The sequence below is a fragment of the Gnatocerus cornutus genome, chromosome 1, assembly GCF_029298725.1.
Source record: "Gnatocerus cornutus isolate USDA-ARS CGAHR chromosome 1, icGnaCorn1.1, whole genome shotgun sequence".
In the NCBI taxonomy this organism is placed as follows: domain Eukaryota; kingdom Metazoa; phylum Arthropoda; class Insecta; order Coleoptera; family Tenebrionidae; genus Gnatocerus; species Gnatocerus cornutus.
The window spans coordinates 26,566,925-26,588,200 of record NC_142233.1 but is presented as its reverse complement, the minus strand read 5'-3'; the positions used below and the strand labels follow the sequence as shown (position 1 = coordinate 26,588,200).

The 21,276-nt window shown below is 31.1% G+C and overlaps 1 protein-coding gene across 3 annotated transcripts in view; it reads left to right on the top strand.

Annotated features, from left to right (window-relative positions):
* Nucleotides 1-8,718: 8,718 nt before the first annotated feature.
* retn (retained) overlaps nt 8,719-21,276 on the top strand; it is a 60,834-nt gene continuing 48,276 nt past the window's right edge. For all 3 annotated transcript variants that reach the window (XM_088033913.1, XM_088033922.1, XM_088033905.1), the window contains exon 1: nt 8,719-9,087. In XM_088033913.1, coding sequence (XP_087890039.1) covers nt 9,034-9,087 — 54 coding nt within the window. In that variant the 5' untranslated portion in view covers nt 8,719-9,033. The remainder of the gene's footprint in view (nt 9,088-21,276) is intronic.

Here is a 21,276-nt window from a genome sequence, read left to right as displayed (position 1 = left end):
AGGAAAAAATTACGTTCACGTTTCTGAAAAAACAAAAAAGACGAAAAATTTGAAAGTTTTTTCTCAAGGAACGGACTGCTAATTTCTCAAAATGTGTGAAGTTCCATGTTTCATTTTGTGAACATTTTTTTTCCTCTGTTACGGTCCCCTCTTCTACACCCTTTTGAGACGTAGTTGTCAATAATAATAATTAGCAACATGTTTCAACACGTTATCAAGTTTTTGAGGAATTAAATCTTGTGAAATTTCAGGGTGACTGCAAGTTTAAAGTGAAAAAACTTTTGGTTTCTATATTTAGGTATTTGTATAAAGATTTTCAGGTTCGCGTTGTTTAAAAAATCCTGTTTTGCGTGCTGCTAGCACCTTATGAAATTAAAGAAAGTTGACTTTATACATTCAATTTTTGAGCGATGTTTAACAAACGCTGAAATCAAAAATATTTATAAAATTTAAGATAGATAGGATATTTTGAAATTTTATGTTTATCTAATGTGGCTCACTATGGGAGAGAAAACAAAAACAGTAGCTTCTAAAATGTATGTTGGGTTGCCTTATATTCTCTCCTGAAAATAAGTTGTTCATTACCATTCCGGATTGTTCATAAAACTAATGTTAAAATCTTAAGTTAAAAAGATTAAAAAAGCCACTTTTTCGTAACCGAATACGTTTAGATTAATCACTGAATTGTCTGATTACATTTTACATAAGCTAGTCAAGAATTTAAAATCAAAATACAGGTACACCTTAATAATCAATAACTTTGCCCATCCGCCGAGATAAGTTTGTCAATATTTACACGTTTTAGGTTTTGCTTCATATTATTGAGCGTACGAATTAGCGGTTCTAGTGTACAAATTAAAACCAGAATTTTACTCTCTTTTAAGTTTTAATTATTATCAAAACATTGCAAGTAAAACGTGTCGCCTTACATGTTGTTGTTATTTTTATGGCAGAATTTGAATTTATCCCTGCACTTAATTAGGTGTTTTTTATAACCAACAATAAGTAAACAACTGGAAATTAGAAACTGGGATCATTTAACGAAAATGTTATAATATGTATTATTTTATCTTTCACTGGTTTTAGAAGTGGAGAAGTTAAGTAGAGATAATGACCATTCAAATCTTGTTGCATAAAATTATGTGCAAATATGTACTAAACATACGAAAGCACTTTACTTTGGTTTTGTATATACAAATAAAATTTTTACTCCTTACAGCATGATATCAGATTTTATATAAACGCTAATAAAATGGTAATAAATTATCACATATTTATCCTCTTAAAAAATTCCGAGACGTTAGTAAAACATGATTTTCTATGAAGGACAAGTGTGATAATTTTCCTCTACCGTAATTTTCATTCGAATAATTTAAATATTTTTCAACCTAACTTACATATCAGAATGTTGCTTTTGATAATATTAATTATTATGCCCTCAATGAATAATTAACATTTTGCCTCTAAATTATTAAAATTAGCGCATTATCGTGTACGTTAGATATAGCAAATAATAAAACTTTACAGCTTTTGTTAAAGTATATCTATCTATTCTAAAAAAGTCACTCCAAGGTGAATACATAAAGACGCAATAGTAATAATGTAACCGCATTACAAATGTGCACTGAAGAAAACTATCATCGAATTCTTTAGATATTGAAATGGAGTCGTTTCGATAAATACTACAAAAATCATGAATCAAATGTCACCATTACTGCATTCTTCAGCTTGGTAAAATTTATTGCCATTGGCTGCCTAGATAACGGACTGATAACCATCCCAAAATTGTTGGAATCGAGTAATTTTCGTCTCGACAAAACAAATCTAAACGAAACCAGAAAACGTGCGAATGACACAACAAAGACGAATTTGTATTGTGAGACTGTCTCATTCCATACAAGCTGCGAGCAAACAACGAATTAAAGATAAATATCAATCAAGTTATAAGTTGTTATATTGTGTGCATTAACAACGTATCTGGGTAATTAACAGGTTGGTACGAACATATTTATGGAGTCTGAACGTCCGGACTATAAATGCCGAGTCAATATTGACTTTTGCTTTCTTGAGAATATCTCGAAGAACTCAAATTATCAATATTAACTTTGTTTTACCATCAGACATCCTTTTATTGTTAAATATCATTCTCGTATTCGTGTTGTTTGTCCGATCTATCGCCACACAATTAAAAGGATTCCACCACTCCCCCGCTTTTTTCCTGTCTTTCTTCTGTAAACATAACGATCCGAAGAACGTTTGTCAATAACTCGCTGACTACAACAGTTGATCTATGAGAAGCAAGATATGAAGAGAACAGGTTTTGTGATAAAATTTTATCCCAGTAACACTGAACAGAAGCTACTTAAAGCTAATGAGGGTGAATTTATAAAATATCCAAATCTAGAAAGGGGAAAAGTGGAAGGCACACAATACATTTAACTGTTTATTCAGATATTAATTGCTTTGCTGAATTTAAGATGAAATGTATTTGCATTTAAAAGCTGTTTGAAACGATTTCGGGGTGATCATCCGGTAAAACCGCCACAGAAATTCATGAGGTTTTGAAACGAATGTGATTCCCATCTGAATTATAAATTTTTGTTATTAGTTCAAATATACCCTGAATAATAAATCAAAGAAAACTTTCACACGTTATTTACTATTTTGACGTGTTGGTAGCACTGATTTTGACATTTCAGAACTGCCTAGACATTCCAATTAAAGTTTGACCTCAAACAATTGCGAGCTGTCAGATAACAGATCAGAGCTACCAACAAAATTTAAAATTTGAAAGTTTGTTTCAACGCCCACAATATTACTATTAGGTACTATTAAGTAACATAGTACCTACGTATTAGTAGTATGGTAGGCATATTATGTCCATATACATACAAGGTGGCTCACCTAAGATTTTCAAGCGCAATATATTTATTTGTAAACGGATTTTAATAAAATTTAAAGCAAATATTGTTAAATACGTGTTTTTCAATTTGACAACGAGTTTGACAATCTATCTCATGGTTAAAAATGCAGCTTTTGCCACCTTTTTGTTGGGTAAATTTTTCTAAATGTTCAGAATTACGTTAAGTATAAAATTACAAAATTACATCCATCTACTATTGACGACAACGAAATGTGTACGGCAAAATTGTCTAGCGTAATTTTCACTTTAAATTCTAGGTGCACATTTATAACAGTAGTTAGTTAAAATCGGCTAAACATTGAACTGTAGTCGAAAAAGTAAGACCCACTAGGTACAAAATTTGAAGAGAGCCGGTCGCTAAAAGCAGTGGCTGCTGATTAGTAAGAGTTGTATAACTAAGATAAAATGTTTTTAGACTTTAGGTATAAGATGAGATTAATAATTCTAAATTATTTTAATTTAAATCAAAATAAATAAAATTAACCTTTCCTACCTCTGTTGTGCACAGAGCGTCCCAGAACGCCTGAACATTTGCGACAATCAACTCAAATTTTAATGAGAGACCACCTGGACACCTGTATACATGGATTAATAAAAGTTCGGTTTGAAAAAAAAACCTAAAATTTTAAAAACAAGTCAAAAGTTCTGTAGTAAAATTTGTCAGAAAAAGGATTTAGAACAGAGCAAGGTTTTGTCAATTTATACATTACTCATAATTGAAGAACTAACATGCAACAGCTGATATGTTTAGAGCAATAAGAAGACAATTAAAAAAATTAGAAACAAGATTTGTTTGAAAATTTACAGATATCTACAATTCTGTAGAAGAATATTAATGATCCCAAAACCCTCATTTTTACAGGACATCGCGACAGTTGCGTGTTAGCTCTTCAATAATTATTATTATGAACGGCAAAATGAAAAAAAAACTTGTCCCATCGAAATAAAAGCGTTTTCTTTTTCCAAGAAATGAAACAAATATGCAAGGAACTGGTGTCATTGGCATAAACCTTAAAATAATAGAAGAAGTAACGCCATTTAATTAGCTGGTCGTGACAACAGACAAAATGAGAAAAAAAAACTGAAATTAAGCGAGAATAGAAGCGACTAGAGACTGAACTAATTCGCTCAGTAACGCATTCGTGGCTAACAAAAAACTACATACATCAAAAGACAAAGATCTAAAATAAACGGTAAAAAGGTGAATTTCCAGCAAAAGGAGACCAAATAAAATTATTTAATAATAAGATTGTAGAAAATTACGAAAGGAAGCTGAGATGGATTCCACAATATCAGATCACAAAAGGAAACTTTAAAAACTGGGGAAACTGATTATTATCTACAAAAGAATGTACGGTAAGTCATAAAAATGAAGAAAGAAGTTTATAAATGCGTGATAGTTATAAAATAAGAATACTTATTTGCATTTACGATCATTTTTACTAATCAAACAAAAGCTTGGCCTTCATTTACTTGATAAAATTTTTATTGTAGAATGTTAAAAATGCTGGAGATTTGCATATTGATAGTGCAACTTTCAACTGGATACTACTGCTTTAAACTTCACGTTAATCTAATTAGAATAAAAAATAATCCAGACCAGTAACTCAGTCTCTCTAATTTTCGAAAGTAATTCAATTTTAAAACGTAATGCTAACGTTGTTATATTTCATAATTGATTTATTAAACGAATATTGTTATTCTTGTAAAGTACGATTGATTGTGATATTAATTAGACTTTGGTTTATTTAAATTTAAATCAATTTTTGCCACTTTGTCTACCTAGTTATAACTAAAAAACTAATGAAAGTTTTTGAAGAAGAATAAAAATTGTTTTTATGTTTGTTTCGTTATATAATTTTACGATTCACTGAATTTATCCAAACATACAACACACCTAGTTTTACAGGGTGTAACCAAAATGCATACGAATATTTTAATTGGTAATTTTTACCACCTCGTTAAATGTGAAAAAGTGATTAAAACTTTACTATACCTAAAGAAGAAAATTGTCTTTAAATTTTCACACATAACAGACGTACGGCACTGATGAGCTTTGTTGTGAATGACAATTTTTTTGTGTACCATGGAACTGCTGCTTCCACTGACTATTACCTACACGCTGTGAACACGTAATATCATCTACTTAATTCCATGGGCATTAATTGTGTAGTAGGTTCGCCAAATTTTCTTGTGCATTTATGTTTTCAGTTTACCTATTCTTATCAAAATTTTAGCCAATAGAAAACAACTATTACTGACAGTTACATCCATATTAAATGTGATAATAGGTGCAGTTTTGTCATTTGTTCGTCATTTGAACTAAAAAATTAAAATACCGGTTTGAAGAGAAAATGGAAACTGCAAACGAAAATTTAAGGAATTTGGCAAAGATTAAACAGTAATTTACCTAAACACAACCGAAAATCGGTATCGGTACCTTTTAAAAGAAAGCTGAAAGGGTGGTCTAAAGTACATTTTAATCAAGAATGCTAAAAATTCTATTGTTAGATAATTTTCTGTAATCAGTATGTGTTTTTAAGTGTTTATAAGTATGTAATATAATTTATATTTTTATTATAAATTAATTGTGATATAAATACAATATTTTTTAAAAATTGAACACTTTTTCGAACAGAAGGAGTAATAATTATTAGATGATAAATTTATAGGACATAAAATTTAAAAGTAGATACGAATCTAACACAAATTCTGTATGTTCCCGATTAGGTTCTTCTTTTGCCTTGTGATTTACACAAGTGCAAGTATGTAATATAATTTATATTTTTATTATAAATTAATTGTGATATAAATACAATATTTTTTAAAAATTGAACACTTTTTCGAACAGAAGGAGTAATAATTATTAGATGATAAATTTATAGGACATAAAATTTAAAAGTAGATACGAATCTAACACAAATTCTGTATGTTCCCGATTAGGTTCTTCTTTTGCCTTGTGATTTACACAAGTCAAATTTTCGAATTTGGTTATAGGTACCTACCAATTTAGTAACTCTTGAGATGACGAACCGCGTGGGAAATATAACAGTTGTGTGAAAGTGGTAACGTAAATTAAGCTTCCAATTTACTTAAGTGTTTTTATGGTGAAGAGTTTCATGGTTACAAGTTTAATTTAAGTCTTGCGAAATAAATACATAGGTACTTACATAATTATTTAATTTCTTTCCAAATTAAAACAACACAATAAAATAAAAATAACTTAATGACAATACCTATAGGGCATTTCCTAGAAATTCTGTGTTTTTGTTTTAAACTTGAACTCGAATTTCACGCCTGATTAAACTGCAAGGCATCAAAATCAAAAATTTTAATTAGACTGTAATTATAAGGTGCAAAAATGGCTCACTTTTAATTCCGTATTATAATATACAGGGTGATTTTGAAATAGAAGCGGAAAAAAAAATTACGGTTTTACGGAAATACGTAGAAGCAGAGCCAACTATAGCTTAAGCTATAGTTGGCTCTGGTAGAAGACGTTTTCGGTGATTTTTATTAATTTTAAGGTAAAGGTAAAAATTTCAAAATCCGGACCTTACTTGGCGCCACTGATATGCACAAAATAACCTTAATAACAACGCGGAGCATTTTGTTCGTTAATAATGTACCTATGCATAGTAACCTTAGTAACCTTAGTAATCATTGGCGTAGCATGAAATTGAAATTAATTTCTTTTATTTTGTTTTTCTTAAAAACTGAGACAGCAATTTAAAAAACGAAAAGTGCAATTTTCTTCATTTACATAAAGCTGTAATGGACTTTTTCCGCCTCTATTTCAAAATCACCCTTCAAATTACCAAAAACCTTATAGGGGAGAGGGGGGCATAGTGGGGTACCGGGGCATAGTGGGGCAACACTGCTGCTGCTGCTCAAACCAAACGCCCTGGAAAAAGTCGAATAGCATGTTTTGATTGGTTGTTTTTTAAATTTAGTCATACAAATGTAGTGGCTAAATATGATGAGCCTACTCATTTATGTGCAATAAGCGTTGATGACTAAGTAATTTTAAAATATTACTTTTTCTAAGTAAGAACACAGTTATTCAAAAATTTGATTGTCTCATAGGGTACCCCACTTTACCACTATATGCGGGGCAAAGCGGGGCAAATCCCATTTTTCAAAATAATGCTCACATGTCGTAATTTTTTTATTGTAATCAAATCAAAATCATTCGCAATACATTAGTCTATGATATTTAGTAAAAAATTTTTGTTAATTCCTATTATTTTAGGATGCGTGACTAATTGATTGTTAAGTTCTCCACTATGCCCCCCTCTCCCTTATGTACATTTACAGGGTCCGGCAACACTTGTGTCCACCCCCAAAATTGTCTTTAATTTTAAGGATAAAATTTTGAAAATTTGCATACGCTCACAGTTGACAAAGCTCTAGAACTGATAGTTTTGGCGTCGCGACGCCTTAAAAATGTAATTTTAGTTAATTTTGAAGGTTTGTGATATCAACCCCTAATTTAATTTTTTTTCAATATAAATGTGTAAAAAATATCTCAGTTGTCATTTTATATTCAATGCAAATTGTCTTCAAAAATTGAGAAAAAAATGATGTTTTATCAAGTTAGTTTCCAATTTCATTACGTCAAAATTGGGAACTACGTTTACAGCCATCTGTCAACATCATGTGTCACAAATGACATCTATCCTTTGGTTTGCTTTAGATTGTAACAAAAGTCTTACTTGGTGAAATTGTCGCTTTGTTGATGTTAATTAACGATTTCTGGTGTCCATAAAGTGCAACAAAAGTGTTAATCAAAGTTAACCTTTATAAGAGTGAATGAAGTGACTTGTGAAATTTTGGTGTAAACGTAGTTTGTCACTGCGCTGTCATAATTTTGAAAACTAATTTGATAAAACAGCGTTTTTTTCGCAAATTTTAATCACAATTTGCATTAGATTTAAAGTAAAAACTGATATTTGTATCACAGTTATGTTAAAAAAAAATTGAATTGGCAAATATTTCCGCAAAAACTCAAAAATTGCTAAAAAATATACTTCTTAGGCGACGCGACGCCAACCAAACCGTGATAAACACTAAAATTTTTGCGTCAGTTTCTAGAGCTTTGTTAACTGTGAGCGTTTATGCAAATTTCTAAAATTTTATCTTTAAAATTAAAGACGATTTTAGGGGTGGACACAAGTGTTGCCGGACCCTGTACATTTCTGTGTAAGGTAATTCCGTATTATTAATAATGTAAAACAGATGTTTACAATCTGGTATGAATGTGGTAGCTTACGACCAATTTTACACTATAAATCGTCGGACCCTGCGTTAGTGGTACAAAATTTACTATTTTTGGCTCTTCTTCGTTAAAAGTTGATCACCTAATTTCGTTTTTTTTCAAATTATTCAAAATATTTATTGTTATCACCTTTGATGAATGGAATAGGTACTTCCTAAAAAAGAGAAGTGGAGTCAAAGACGACATTATCAGAAAAATTTGAATAGCGATTTTGATTTTTTGCACCGTTTCCATATTAGGTTAAATAATCTTCCATGGTGGTAAGTATTTCGCAGAATCTTCATGGTTATCAAGAAAGTGACAGATATATGAGTAAATGTTAACAGTAATAAAACAGATAATGGAGGAGCGGTTTGGACGACAATCAATCTCAAAACCTGATTCAACAATGTATACAATGCCAAGTGCGATTGGATAATGTATGCAATAAAAGCATATGATTACATGTAAGTCCTGAACGTAGGGGCCGCCCCTCCACTTTATAAGCTCCTCCTGGATATGGCAATTGGTTGATTCGAACAATGACGGGGAAAGCACGCAAAGACGCCGGTCTGAAACTAGTGGGCTTGGAGATTCGTGCTGGCGTTTGTCCGTAGTGTTTCGTCTACCACAGTTGACCAGAACTAACAACAGACAACACATGACATAACCTAAAAACTGAATCTTGCCGTGTGCTGGTGTTTACGCGATCGCGCGTGTGCTTTGCGGCTAAAGTGATTTTTTTTTTCGTTTTCGTTTTATAGTGTAGTGTGCAGAGTGCTTGTAGCATTCTGCGACAAAAATATCCATCAAAATTCGCGTCAAAAACAGAGAACCCGTTCCTGTCTACGCCATGGAAATGGACCCGCAAGAACGGGAGAGTGATATGGGAGATGACAGTCCTGTGGTAAGTTACATACACCATTTTTGCAAATTGCTGGTGCCTTCTTATCTAGTGGATTACTTTTGCTGTTCTTTTATCGCTAACAACATGACAGAGGCACCTGCTTGACGGCTTAAGTAGACTTCGTTTTATAGTTATTTCAGAATTTTTCAGTTAACAAGTTATCAATTTTTTTAGACACATACATTTTAAATGTACCATTTTTGTTGTAATTAAATGCATCTTTAAGTTTTTAAGGTAACTTTTTACCACGCGCAGCTTTTTCTGATAACTTCCATCTTGATTCAATGGTTGTACAAGTTTGTGTGGCATTATTATACCTGCCTATCATTCCTATTATTTTAATTTATCCATTTATGAACTCTATTTTACCTTAAAGCCATGTATTGTGTTATGCTACACTGGTTACAATAATGATTGATAGGGGCACATGCTACTATCAATAGCAAAAAAGTTTTATAACTGTATGGTTGATCTTGTTTTGTCGTCACTTCAATAGGTATTAACCCAAATGTTATTTACTTTCATTAAATTCGCAAATTAACTGAAACCAATGTGCAAGTTACACATGGATACACTTGTTAATTGATATATGATAAATGAAAGGTCATTGCTTTATCCTGCTGATGACTAATATCAGAAAATTTCCAATAAAAAAAATAGATGACTACTTAAAGATGCTTTATGCCTTTTCATCACACACAAAGAGCGACTGGTGCTGCACATGCACCTAAACTTGATTAAGTTTAATCACCGATTAAGAGAGTCTTGTAATTAAAAATAAAATTAATTGAATTTAAAACATCCGTATAATTAAAATTTTCAGCATTATAATGATGGGAGTCCGCATAAATAAAACATCAGTTTTTTATGCATTTTTAGTGAGAGTGTCTACTCATTTGTAAACCTTTCGTCGGCTTGTAAATGGTTGTAAATAAGATGCACCTAATTTATCTATATTATGGTGGGGAAAATTGCGTTTTTTGAACTCCTGAAACCGAAAAAATAATAGCTTTTCTCTGAAATTACTAAATTTGTTATCAAATGTTTAAAAATAAGCACATTTAAGTGCACCTACCCTTTGATACTATAGCTACTAGGAACCGATTTCAAGAATACCATTGAAATGCAATTTATTTTATGTAAAATTAATGAAATTTAGATGAGATCCTACGTCATAAAATTAATGATTTCACGTGCCATTGATATAATGTAGTTGGATTCAGTGTCTGCAAATGGACGCAAACCGATTTATAAAAAAAATTGAAATTTTACTGGAGAACTAGGCTTAGTAACAAATCTAAGTAAGTAGTGGACTTTGGAGGTTAAATTTGTTGGTAATTTAGCTTAAAACCTTAAAGACTATAAATTAATATCTAAAGATGTTTTTGTCGCAATTTTTTATCAAAATTAAATTGACACTCTGATTTGGTTGAAAGTATTTGTTTCTGTCTCGAGGAAAACTTCTATTGTGGTAAATTAAGCTTCAATTTGTGAGGCAAAACATTCTTGATCATTGATTTATTCCAAAAATATTCAGAAATTTTCACTTGTTCAAAACTAAATTAAATTAGTTAGCTAAATTAAACTAAATTCCAACATTCTACTTGCCTAAAATTTTTAGAGATGATTAGCATCCAACATTTATGGACTTTGACGTAAAGCTTGAAAATTTTCAAAATGTTAAAAGGGCTTAATTATAAACAAAAATGTTGAGTATTTGCTATAAAATTGACTTGGATATACTGCATATGCATTATAAATTGGTGAGAGCCGGCGCGGCGCAATATGAAGAACTTTCGGGTGTTAAAATCGGGCGTCAAATTCGCTCCTAAAAAGGTCAGATGGATCGTTAGCACACCGAAATTTACTCCCCGAGTATAGACAAATTCGATACTTAAAAACTTCTCCAAAAAATCATAAAATTGTTAATAATGAAGAACTTAACTTAACCATACCAACACAAGAATAGATTCTAGTTTCAAACAAAAGTCCCTAGGTCAGTGGTGGTTGGAAGTTTGTCCACATGTGGGAGGTGAAATTTAAAACTGGCGCCCATGACCTGCGAGTTCGCATTTATAACATTATACACCTACTCGTAGTTTATTAGAGAGTTATTGATCGTGTGCATAATATCAAAAACGTAAAGAGGTAATTAATGTACCTAATTCATTATGGACCACACATAAACAAGAACTCATTTCGTTAAGTTGAATAGTCAAAGCATTAAGAATAGGTGTTGAATACTTAGCGTAAGTACTAGAAAATATCAAATGAAAAGAAAATGCAATTATATTTTATCCTTTTAGATAAACTATTGTTTATCCATATTAACGTATTACATGGAGCTAGTCTTGGAATTACAAAGTCAGTTAGAACGTTTTTATTCCATTGCACAGTATATTTCGCATGAGTACCTAGATCTATTAGATATATCTGAAAAACTTAGCAGTGTCGACCGCTAAAGATAGTACTATTATTTATGCTTGGCTTTAAATAATAGCTTTGGATACATACGTACCTACAGATAAAATGCAGTGGTTATTAATTTTTACATTTTAGGTGTTATCAGTTGCACAGTTATTATAAGTACTTACGGTACTAGATAGAGTAGACTGTTAAATATAAAATTCATGCGAGTTTAATTATGTGGATATTATAGGTGTAGGTATACCAATAGTGACACCATATGGTGTAAAGGAAGATATAAACCTCAAAGAATTTACCGTCATTTATGGTATTTACCTTACCGAAAATATAAGTGTCATCGGCTGCATCTAAGTGACCAAAATAATTGCATTTCGTTTACCCGTTTATCTGTCGAGTATGTCAACATAATTCGGAACGTATTTCCAGGAAATTGCTGCAGCTGCAAACACCTTGTTCCATTCGGATTTTTGTTAGGCAAATTATAGAGAAAAAATCATTGACTGCCGTTAAATTTCACTGCCAAAGGTGGTAAAACTGTTCTTATAACAGTCAGCTATAAAACTGTTTTAGAAAAATTAGTTTAATTTGTTTGTAACACCGTGAATTCTATGAAATTGTCTATCAACTGCTTTCTTCATAATATGTGTACACCCAATGAGCACAGTGCATTTATAACTAGGCACCTATTTGTTGTTTCACGAATTGGTTAGGCTTGGTCAAGTACCTACTTAACTGACATATTAACCTTGAGTCCAAAGAAAATATGTTTTTAAAATAGATTATCAAATTCAGAATACGTAACTAAATCCACAGTCACATCCCATCACTCTTCAGATGCTCGGATCTGATATCTATATCAAAATAATTAATTATTATGAAAGGAAAATTGAAGCTTTTGTTTCGTTTGAAGAAATTTGAGAAGATTTTGTAGAAAAATCAAAAAAAATGTGTATCCATCTATTCGCAAAACATCAAGTTACCTTATAGTTATCGAATTCTCCATGGGACTGTAGTTTGAAGTTTCTTGTCAATATCAGATGAATTTATTTTATATGAGGTTACCTAAGAGAAGCTTTGAAATTAGAATTTTACGTTGGAAACGTCAACTGCCTATTTACCACTCCAGCCAACTGTTACGTTTAGGATATTTTGTTTTCGCCAACCTTAGTAACTTATTATTTTATTACATCTCTAAAAACGCTGAGTGACTAATTTGTAGCTTGTAGAAATTTAAACACAAAAAAAATTCTTATCAATTTTTAGTGGCGATTTTTGAAATATGGCTGAAATGAACTGAAAATTTTGACCTAGCTAGCTATTAGTACATAAAAATTTTTGATTTTTTTTAATAAGAACAATAACATAGTTTGCAGCTGTGACATGACATTTAGGTCTGTATTTCGATCTTTCCATAGTTTTAATGTTTTGAAATTTTATTTTCATATTTTATCATTAATTTATAAATGACTGGGTAAATTAGTTCATGTGGCTCACTTAAAATTTTCGAGCTCAATATTTTTGTTGGCATTAATTAAACTATTTCAACTTTAAAAATGCAATTTTAGCTACCTTTTTAAAGGGTAAATTTATTGAGAATGTTTATTATCACGTTAAGTAGGTATACAAAACTATATCCATCTATCAAAAATTGTCTCTATTCTTCGTTTTAGAGAATTAATAGATTTCGTCATTAAAAATAGTAGTTATTTTCTTGAAACAATTTAGTAAAGATATCTTTAAAATAACAATTGAAAGCGTTGATTTTGTGCATCCTTCCATCCTTCCATACCCTGTTTTTTTTTTAATTTTGAATTTCTACACATTCTAACGGTTTCTGGTTAATGTCTTGCAATAATTTGCAAAAGATCGAAATCATGAGAAAGACTGTAGGTAGAAATTAATTATAATTAGACTCACATGAAAAATGTCGAAAACGACACATGTCAGGGATGTCCAACATTGTCTTTGATTTTATAACCAGAGATGATTTTGTAGTTTTTGAAATGTTATTATTGTTTTGCTTTTTTTTGAAACCAGATTTGCTAATTTCTCCACAAGATAAGTTTAATTTTAAATAGGTAATTTATTAAAATTCATTCATAAATAATAAAGATATTGGACCGGAACGTCTTGAATAGATTACCTTGTATACCTAATCAAGTAAAGCTCATATCAAAGTATGTATAGAGAAATTTTATCAATTAAGTGGTTTCAATGTGATCACTGATCAATAAAATAAGAATTTAAACGTAGAAAAAGCACAAATTTCAAAAAATGAAAATGTATGTTTGCCTTGAATGAATATTCTACTTGTGGTACGTAGATTTGGCAGTAATGTGGTATATCGTTAGTAATTAAAAGAGCGAAATTTAAAAAATAATGGCAGTGAAACTTAAAGGTCATCGTTCAGCAGTAGGTATATTGACTCCTCAAGCTAGTATAATACGTGTCCGACAGCACCTACACCAAAGTTATCAAAATTATATACTTAGGTATCAAGGTTCATTAAGTGATATAAAAATAAACGTTATTTAGACTTACGTAGATATGGGAACGACCAAAGTTTTTGTAATGGAAAGGGAAAAGTGAGAAAAACAAAGTTAAACACGAAGAAAATTCTTTATAACATTTATGCTGTACACAATGGCACTTTAAGTGTAAAATTGTAACATAAACACAAACATTGTAAAGTGTTAAACTGTTCACTAGAAACAAAATCGTGTCTATTATCACATGGAAAAGCTCGTTGTTGCTTTCTAGAGCTCTGATGAAAATTTAAAAGCAGTATTTTATCATTTTTAAGTGAACCGACGTCGTTTTAATTGGCTTTAATTTAGACTCGCCACGCCAAACACCAACTTCACAAAGATGGTGATTGTTCAAGCTGGTTATTACCAAGGTAATTGTGGGCAGGCGCATTCAAAGCTTGTCGGAACACGCGGTCCCTATGGATATGCGCTTTGATATCACATTATTACGATCGCAGTGTGCTCGGACGAGATTCCCGCCCTACCATTGGGAGAGAACATCATCAAGCCACGCCTTTCACATCTCCATTGGATTCACTCTACCTTACGTTCGAAGCTATTTTATTCACCCTCAGGTCATCAATATTACATAAAGCAATGACCATAAAGATGTAAATTGCAGAAAACGTTCCAAACATGGAAAGGAAGCCACGACTCTTGGAAGTATTTTTATTCATTTGCTGCAAAATTGTAAAATTTCTTAGGTTTATTCCCGTTTTGTATTGTTCGACAACTAATGCAAACATGAAAAACCATGACGAAGCGTAATAGATTCGTTGTAAAATCTACTTTAATCTTCGAGTGATAGATTTACAACCCATCGTTCACAATTTCTATAGAAAACAACAATTTTAAAAATAAAACGACATTAAGTTTGACAAGGGAAGCATAAATTGTCATTGCATTGAACGAAATTGGTGTTTACAGCAGGCGGTCGTCGGATTTAGTTCCATGAAAAGACAAACATAGGGGCTGAAGTTCTTACCAAGATAACGGTACTTAAAGGAATTATGAAGAAAGTCAATTGGCCTTGGAGGGTTGTAGACCAGGCAACTTCCAACAGATTTGTTTTTATAAATATCATGAAGCATGCCTACGTTTGCAACTAGGTAATTTCGTATTTCTTTGATAAAAGAAAAGTATTTGTCTATCTACTATACTTAAATTGTGTACCTATAATTTTTATAATCGTACGTATCGGTAGGCGTTTATAAAATGACTAATAAGTAGCTATACTTGAGGCTTTTATTTTTCCTATATCCTTGATTTTGGTATGCCGCTTAATGTACTAGACACAAGTACCTACTTACGGTATTTCTAATACATATTCGATAACATTGTTAAATGTGTATAAAAGTCTGAAAAACATTAATGAATGTTACTTTATTTGTTTACTTGTTGTAGATCTTTGCGACAAATTTTTGGCGTATTCTATACCTAGCCTTTCATAAAAAATATGAGATTTAGTGAAACATCGACATGCACGTAAAACTATTTTTAGATCGTGCCATATTCCAAAAATAGTTTTTTGTTTCTGAAATTAAAAATGACTTATGATTCAACATAGTAGTGAAATATGATGGACTTTCTTACTTACCATCGCAATATAAAAAATCTAAGTATAAGTACTATTATTGGAGGTTGAACCTTGTCTTGCCAACATGCCACTGTGACACATGTGTCAGATTTGAATTTATGTAGAACAAAAATTTTTCCTCTAGACAAGAATACAACATTTCGTCGTCTAAACGGCAACATCTGCAATCTCAGTTGTGAAAATATTTTGTTTATTAGGAGTACTACTTTTTCGAAGATGAATTTTTGCATTTCTGAATAAATCTAACCTTGAGCTAATATTTAATACCAAGTCATCATTAAGAAAAATTACTTACACTGGTAAAAAAAAACAGTTTTTTGCGTTCTCTTGTGACTTTGTAAAAATTGAGATTGCAGTTGTTGCCGCTTAGACAACGATTTGCTTCTTTATGATTCAGCCATAATCATAATATGTATAGTCTACATCAAAAATAGGTTGCTGCTGTTTGTCTACTATTATGGCGCAAAACTTAAGACCTGTCATTTTAAAAAGTAATTTCTAAAAAATAGTTCGTTCTGTAATAAAACAATTCAAAAAATTTGTTTCTGGTTCTAAAATTTTTAATTTTGGTAGTACATATTAATAAACATGCTTAAGATAGTAATGCCTCGAAATTTAATTTTTTATTGCTAAAATCAGAGAAATTACGATAATTAATTTAGAAATGTAACTAGGCTATGTACATACATATGTTTCACAAATAGAGAACAATCTGTGAACTGGTAAGTTTTTTGGATTTCTTAAAGAGAGCTTCTGAAGTTTTTTTGTCCTAAAGCATTTCGTTTAGAAATTAAAGCTTCCTGAAGTTGACCAATGAGATGTCTTAGACAATTGCTAGAAAATTCATGTATCCAGTTACTTTGCTAAACAAATGATAATCTTTGTCAAATCTGAAGTAAAATTTGTGAAATTTGAAGGATTTGATCAGTGTCGCCGGTAGGTGCCGAAGAAAGGAAGCAACGAGAATATAAATCAGTAAATTAAACCAAAAAGTTACGACATATGTGTAACAAGTTTTTAAACTGTCCTAAAATTTTGAAATTACTGAAAGAACTTTGCTAAATACGCTACGATGCGGTATCCGCCTGTTGGGAAATTTTTCATGATATTCTCAAACTTCATGCTGCTAAATAATTTTTGTGCACTTCACCATAAACTAAAAGCATGTCGGCAAAGTATTAAAATGTATTATTTACTATTTTTACAATAAAGGCACTGCTAAGCTCAGACACACTATTTGATGACAAAAATTCTACGAACTGCATTTTACTGTGACTTCTAGTTCTTAAACAAAAGATGTTAGGAGAAAAATTACTGCACATTCTCGTTCCATAAAGCCCCCACATTTAGTAGTACATGGATTGCTGTCTATTTACGAAACATCCTGTATATGTAGGTAAACTAAAAAAATACAAAAAAATGTTTTTGTTTTTAAAATTTTATGATTTGGCTAAAGTAATAAGCGTGTCAAAAGTAGTAATGCTTCCAAATATCATTCCTGTATTTTTAAAATTAGCAAAAATAGGAAATTTAATATTGAATATTAAAAATTTTGAGTTTCCCTTAAAATAAAAACTTATTGGATTCAGTTATCAGTCCAATAGCATTTATTAGATTAGAATAATGTTTTCATTAGTTTGCTTAAAACAAAAAGGTCTCCGAAACTACTGAAATAAAGACGTTTACAACAAACTCAAAGCCACTCTCATAAAATTACCTCAAGAGATCAGTATCTCATTTAGGACAGAAGAGATTTAAAGCAAAAACCATCGCCACCAACGATTAACATCTTTAGCTGGTTTTTATTAAAACCGCTCTCGAGTAAAGTGTCGCTTTATCTTTATTTGGTAGCTTCTGGTTAAAACAAGAATATCTAAATACTAAAGAAGATAAATTCTATGATACCTACATGAATTTAGATCTTATTTACTTACTAACAACTTTAATTTTTACTTGCGTACTTTTACTTGCTTCAGTATTAATATATGTATAGCATTAGAGAGGAAGATTCATTATTTAGTGTTGTTAATGATGGATGTCTTGCGTGGTCAAATGACTGTTTTTTTATTGTTTTCCATTCTTTTTCAGCTTTTGGTGTTTTATTTGAGATTTTCTTTCTGTGTATTAAAATCTGATGCCTCAATAGAAATTGTATTCGAAATTCGCCGTCGCATTTCAAAGACGTCAATTTTAATTTCAGTTTTTGTTTGTCTTCTTTTCCAACCCGAGCCATCAGTATCATGGCGTTGGTAATGAATCACATTTAATTGATCTAATTAAATGTCTCTTAGTAGACAACATGAGAAGAAATCTCTGCCAATTGTGATCAATTAGCTTTGATTAAATAAAAGCGATGAGATTTCGGAAATAGAAAATTAAAATTAATGACACTGGTCGAAATTTCCGTCTTCTTAGATATTTATCGTGAAATTATCTCATGATCCTCTTTATGTTGCAAATTCTCACGTGTATGTGGGACCCGCATTTTAAAAGAGTTCTCTATTTGTTTGAAATATTATCATTGTAGATAATTGGTCGAATTTTGTGATTTTTGGGTTGTGTGATTTTTGTAATTATCCACTTTTGTCGGTCCAGAAGTCCTGGCGGCGATTGAGCCTGTTTTAGGAGTGTTCACTAATACATGCCATCGCATAAAAACAGACCTGTAATTACATTCATCTTGCGAAATTACAGTTTTATAGTTGGTAGTATGTACGTTCCGGCTCAACCCCATCCTTTCAATCATATTAAACAAGTCTTTAGTAATTAAAACGATTCGTAGAAATATTGCTTTTGAATTGGCTACATCCTTGTTAATTTTGTTTTGAATTTTAATGACAATAAAGGTCGTTTCTGCATTTACTTTTTAGTATATTTACCATGCCGTTAAAGCACTATTAGAATAATGTAGAAAATTTTATAATAACTTAAAAGCTTATTAAAAGTGATGAATGGGTCTCTAAATCTTCATGTGATTTTATTGGTCTGTTTTAAGTAATCGGTGTAATTTTATCTATGCACAAACGCTGTGCAATTTCATCAGTTTTATAATCACAAAAAAGAATGTTTCGTGGTTATAAACCAGAACAATAACTTGAAAAGGCGCATTCAAGCGGTGTGCAGCCAATCAAAGAGAGCGCTTTACCTTTGTTTTACGACTCTTCAAGAATTAAACCGCCAAATTTAATTACATGTAAAACCTAGAGTTGAACTAACTGAGCGATGTTAAAAGAAAACCTTCGATTTGAAAGCTGGCCATTAAATTATCGTTTCGGTAAAATTCCTTCTTGATCATTGCAAAAGTCATTAGATATAACTTGATAGTTTAATATAAAATTTAATTTGTTTGCATTACCAGACAAACAAATTAGACGAATCGTAATGGTATCCCATCAATAATTCTCAAAATTTCCATTTAATATGCATAATTATCAAGAAATGTTACAATAAAACGTTGTTTTGATGTGAGTCATTGGTAACACGGGTAATCACATATAGCTCGTAATTATGAAGTAAACACTCCCATTAGTAGGGTTATCGGATGGTTGTTTTTGGGTTTGTCCTTAAGACATTTCTCAAATAATTCGAGGGTTATTACACTGTCAACTGTCCAACAGAATGGAATCAATCAGTCTAGATGAATGATGATCGATTCGAGCACTATTGAATACTGATTCCTATCGGACTCACGGAGAGTTGCGATTCCACAAGTAGATTATCTTAATCGAGTCCGTGATGTCTCTTTGTGTAAAACTTAAATTGATTCATTTATTTTCTTTAGATAGAATTTGTGATATATTGTTAGGACATCGAGATATCAAACTCTCATAACATGATGACACCGACTTGTATAAATTAGATACATCAGTTGTCGGCTTTATCTATTGTGGTCGGAATTATTGGCAATGGAACGGAGCACCTATAACTAATATCTCTACAATATTTACTCAAGATTAGTCATCACACACAAAAATTCCTAAAGATTGGCAGAGTAAATAATATAATAAAAAATCATTTGTACAGTACCATATGGGATTTTAATTTACGCAATTAATGTTTATGACTCAAATTTAACTTGAAACAACCATGAGTAATCGTCATTTCGTTTTCACCAATATTATAAACTTAATTTCAGTGAAAAAACCAAAACTGTTGACGTCAAATCGGGAGTGTTAATTTCTTTCTTTGTTTCTCGCCATGTTTTAATTAAGCTGTTATTGAAGAAAGAATGGTATTGTGGCTACATTCTCAAGGAATCCGACTAATTTGGCACAACTCCAGATAATTAAATTTTCTTAAATAAATTGCCGCAAATGATATAAAAACCCAGACATAGGCACGATGCCAAAATATTTTAAATTTGTTTGAGAATTGCACTGGGATTTGTTCTGTCACACGATAAGATATCAAAGGCTACTACTTGTAGCTTTAAGACATTTCTAAATTATATTTAATTAGCCGTTTTAATTGTCGGTTTTTCTGCTATTATTCACCGTAAGAGTATAATGAGAATTTGTGAAAGTTGATGCATGCACGATTGGCAACAATATTATTTCGATATTTAATTATTGTGTAATGTTTGAAGAGAAAGTAGTTGGCCAGGATATTGTCATAAATGGTGTGTCGGATCAATTAATAATAATTTGATAGGCTTATGAGTTTATTGGTTATTGTTATTAATTTTAATAAATTTATTTTTGAACAAATTGGTAAAATATCAAAGTCGCTTAGTGGGCAGTCATCACACTAGTAAAACTCATTTTTGTTTGTAAATCTGAATCTTATTAGCAAGGTTTTTCTTACTACATAAATCTTTATTTTCTGCGCATCAATCAAAACATTCCAGTTTTTAAAATACATTTTGTTAAAATTAAATTCTTGAGAAGACTTATTTATAACTGATTCTAGTATCAGGGGAGGTGATAAAATGAAATGTCAAACTTCAAGATCAAATATGAAGATGCAGCACTGCTGGTTTTGAAATGAACGTTTTTATCATGATTTAAGGACACATCTGCAACTGACAAGGGTAACGTTTTAGGTAAATGAAATTTTACGCGGCAAAATATGAATTTCAAACCCATCTTCGATTCAGAATCATTTATAGAGACTTACTGCAAATTAAGTGTCGGCAATCGTGGAATTAGCTGCGAGAATAACTTAAATTCAACTAAATTATTGTGTAAACCGACTCTTAGATTTATGTAGAATATCATAAATAAATAAATACCTACATGTATTGGTTCAAAAATAATCCTGCATTTAATTTACAAATTGATAACAATTAATTTAAAAAAGCTAGAAAACACTTAAAACATCCATCGAATCTTTAACCACGAAAATATTTATGGAGTTTTATTAGAGAAGGCAGAAATTAGATTATCAAAACGGTTAAAAAAGTGCAAAGAGTCGAGGGATGAAAAATTCTGAAAACTTACAGAAAGCGGCGGTCAAGTTGTTCACAGAATCGAAGAATGACAATGAATGCAAAGATTCACAAAATCTAAAGAATAACAAATACAAAGAATTCATAACCTTCCAAGAACGTCTAAGAAAATAAAGAATTTATGTTTGCAAGATTATAGATTCTTACCTAGATATGTATTAAGAACATCCAAAGGGTTTAAAAAGGATACC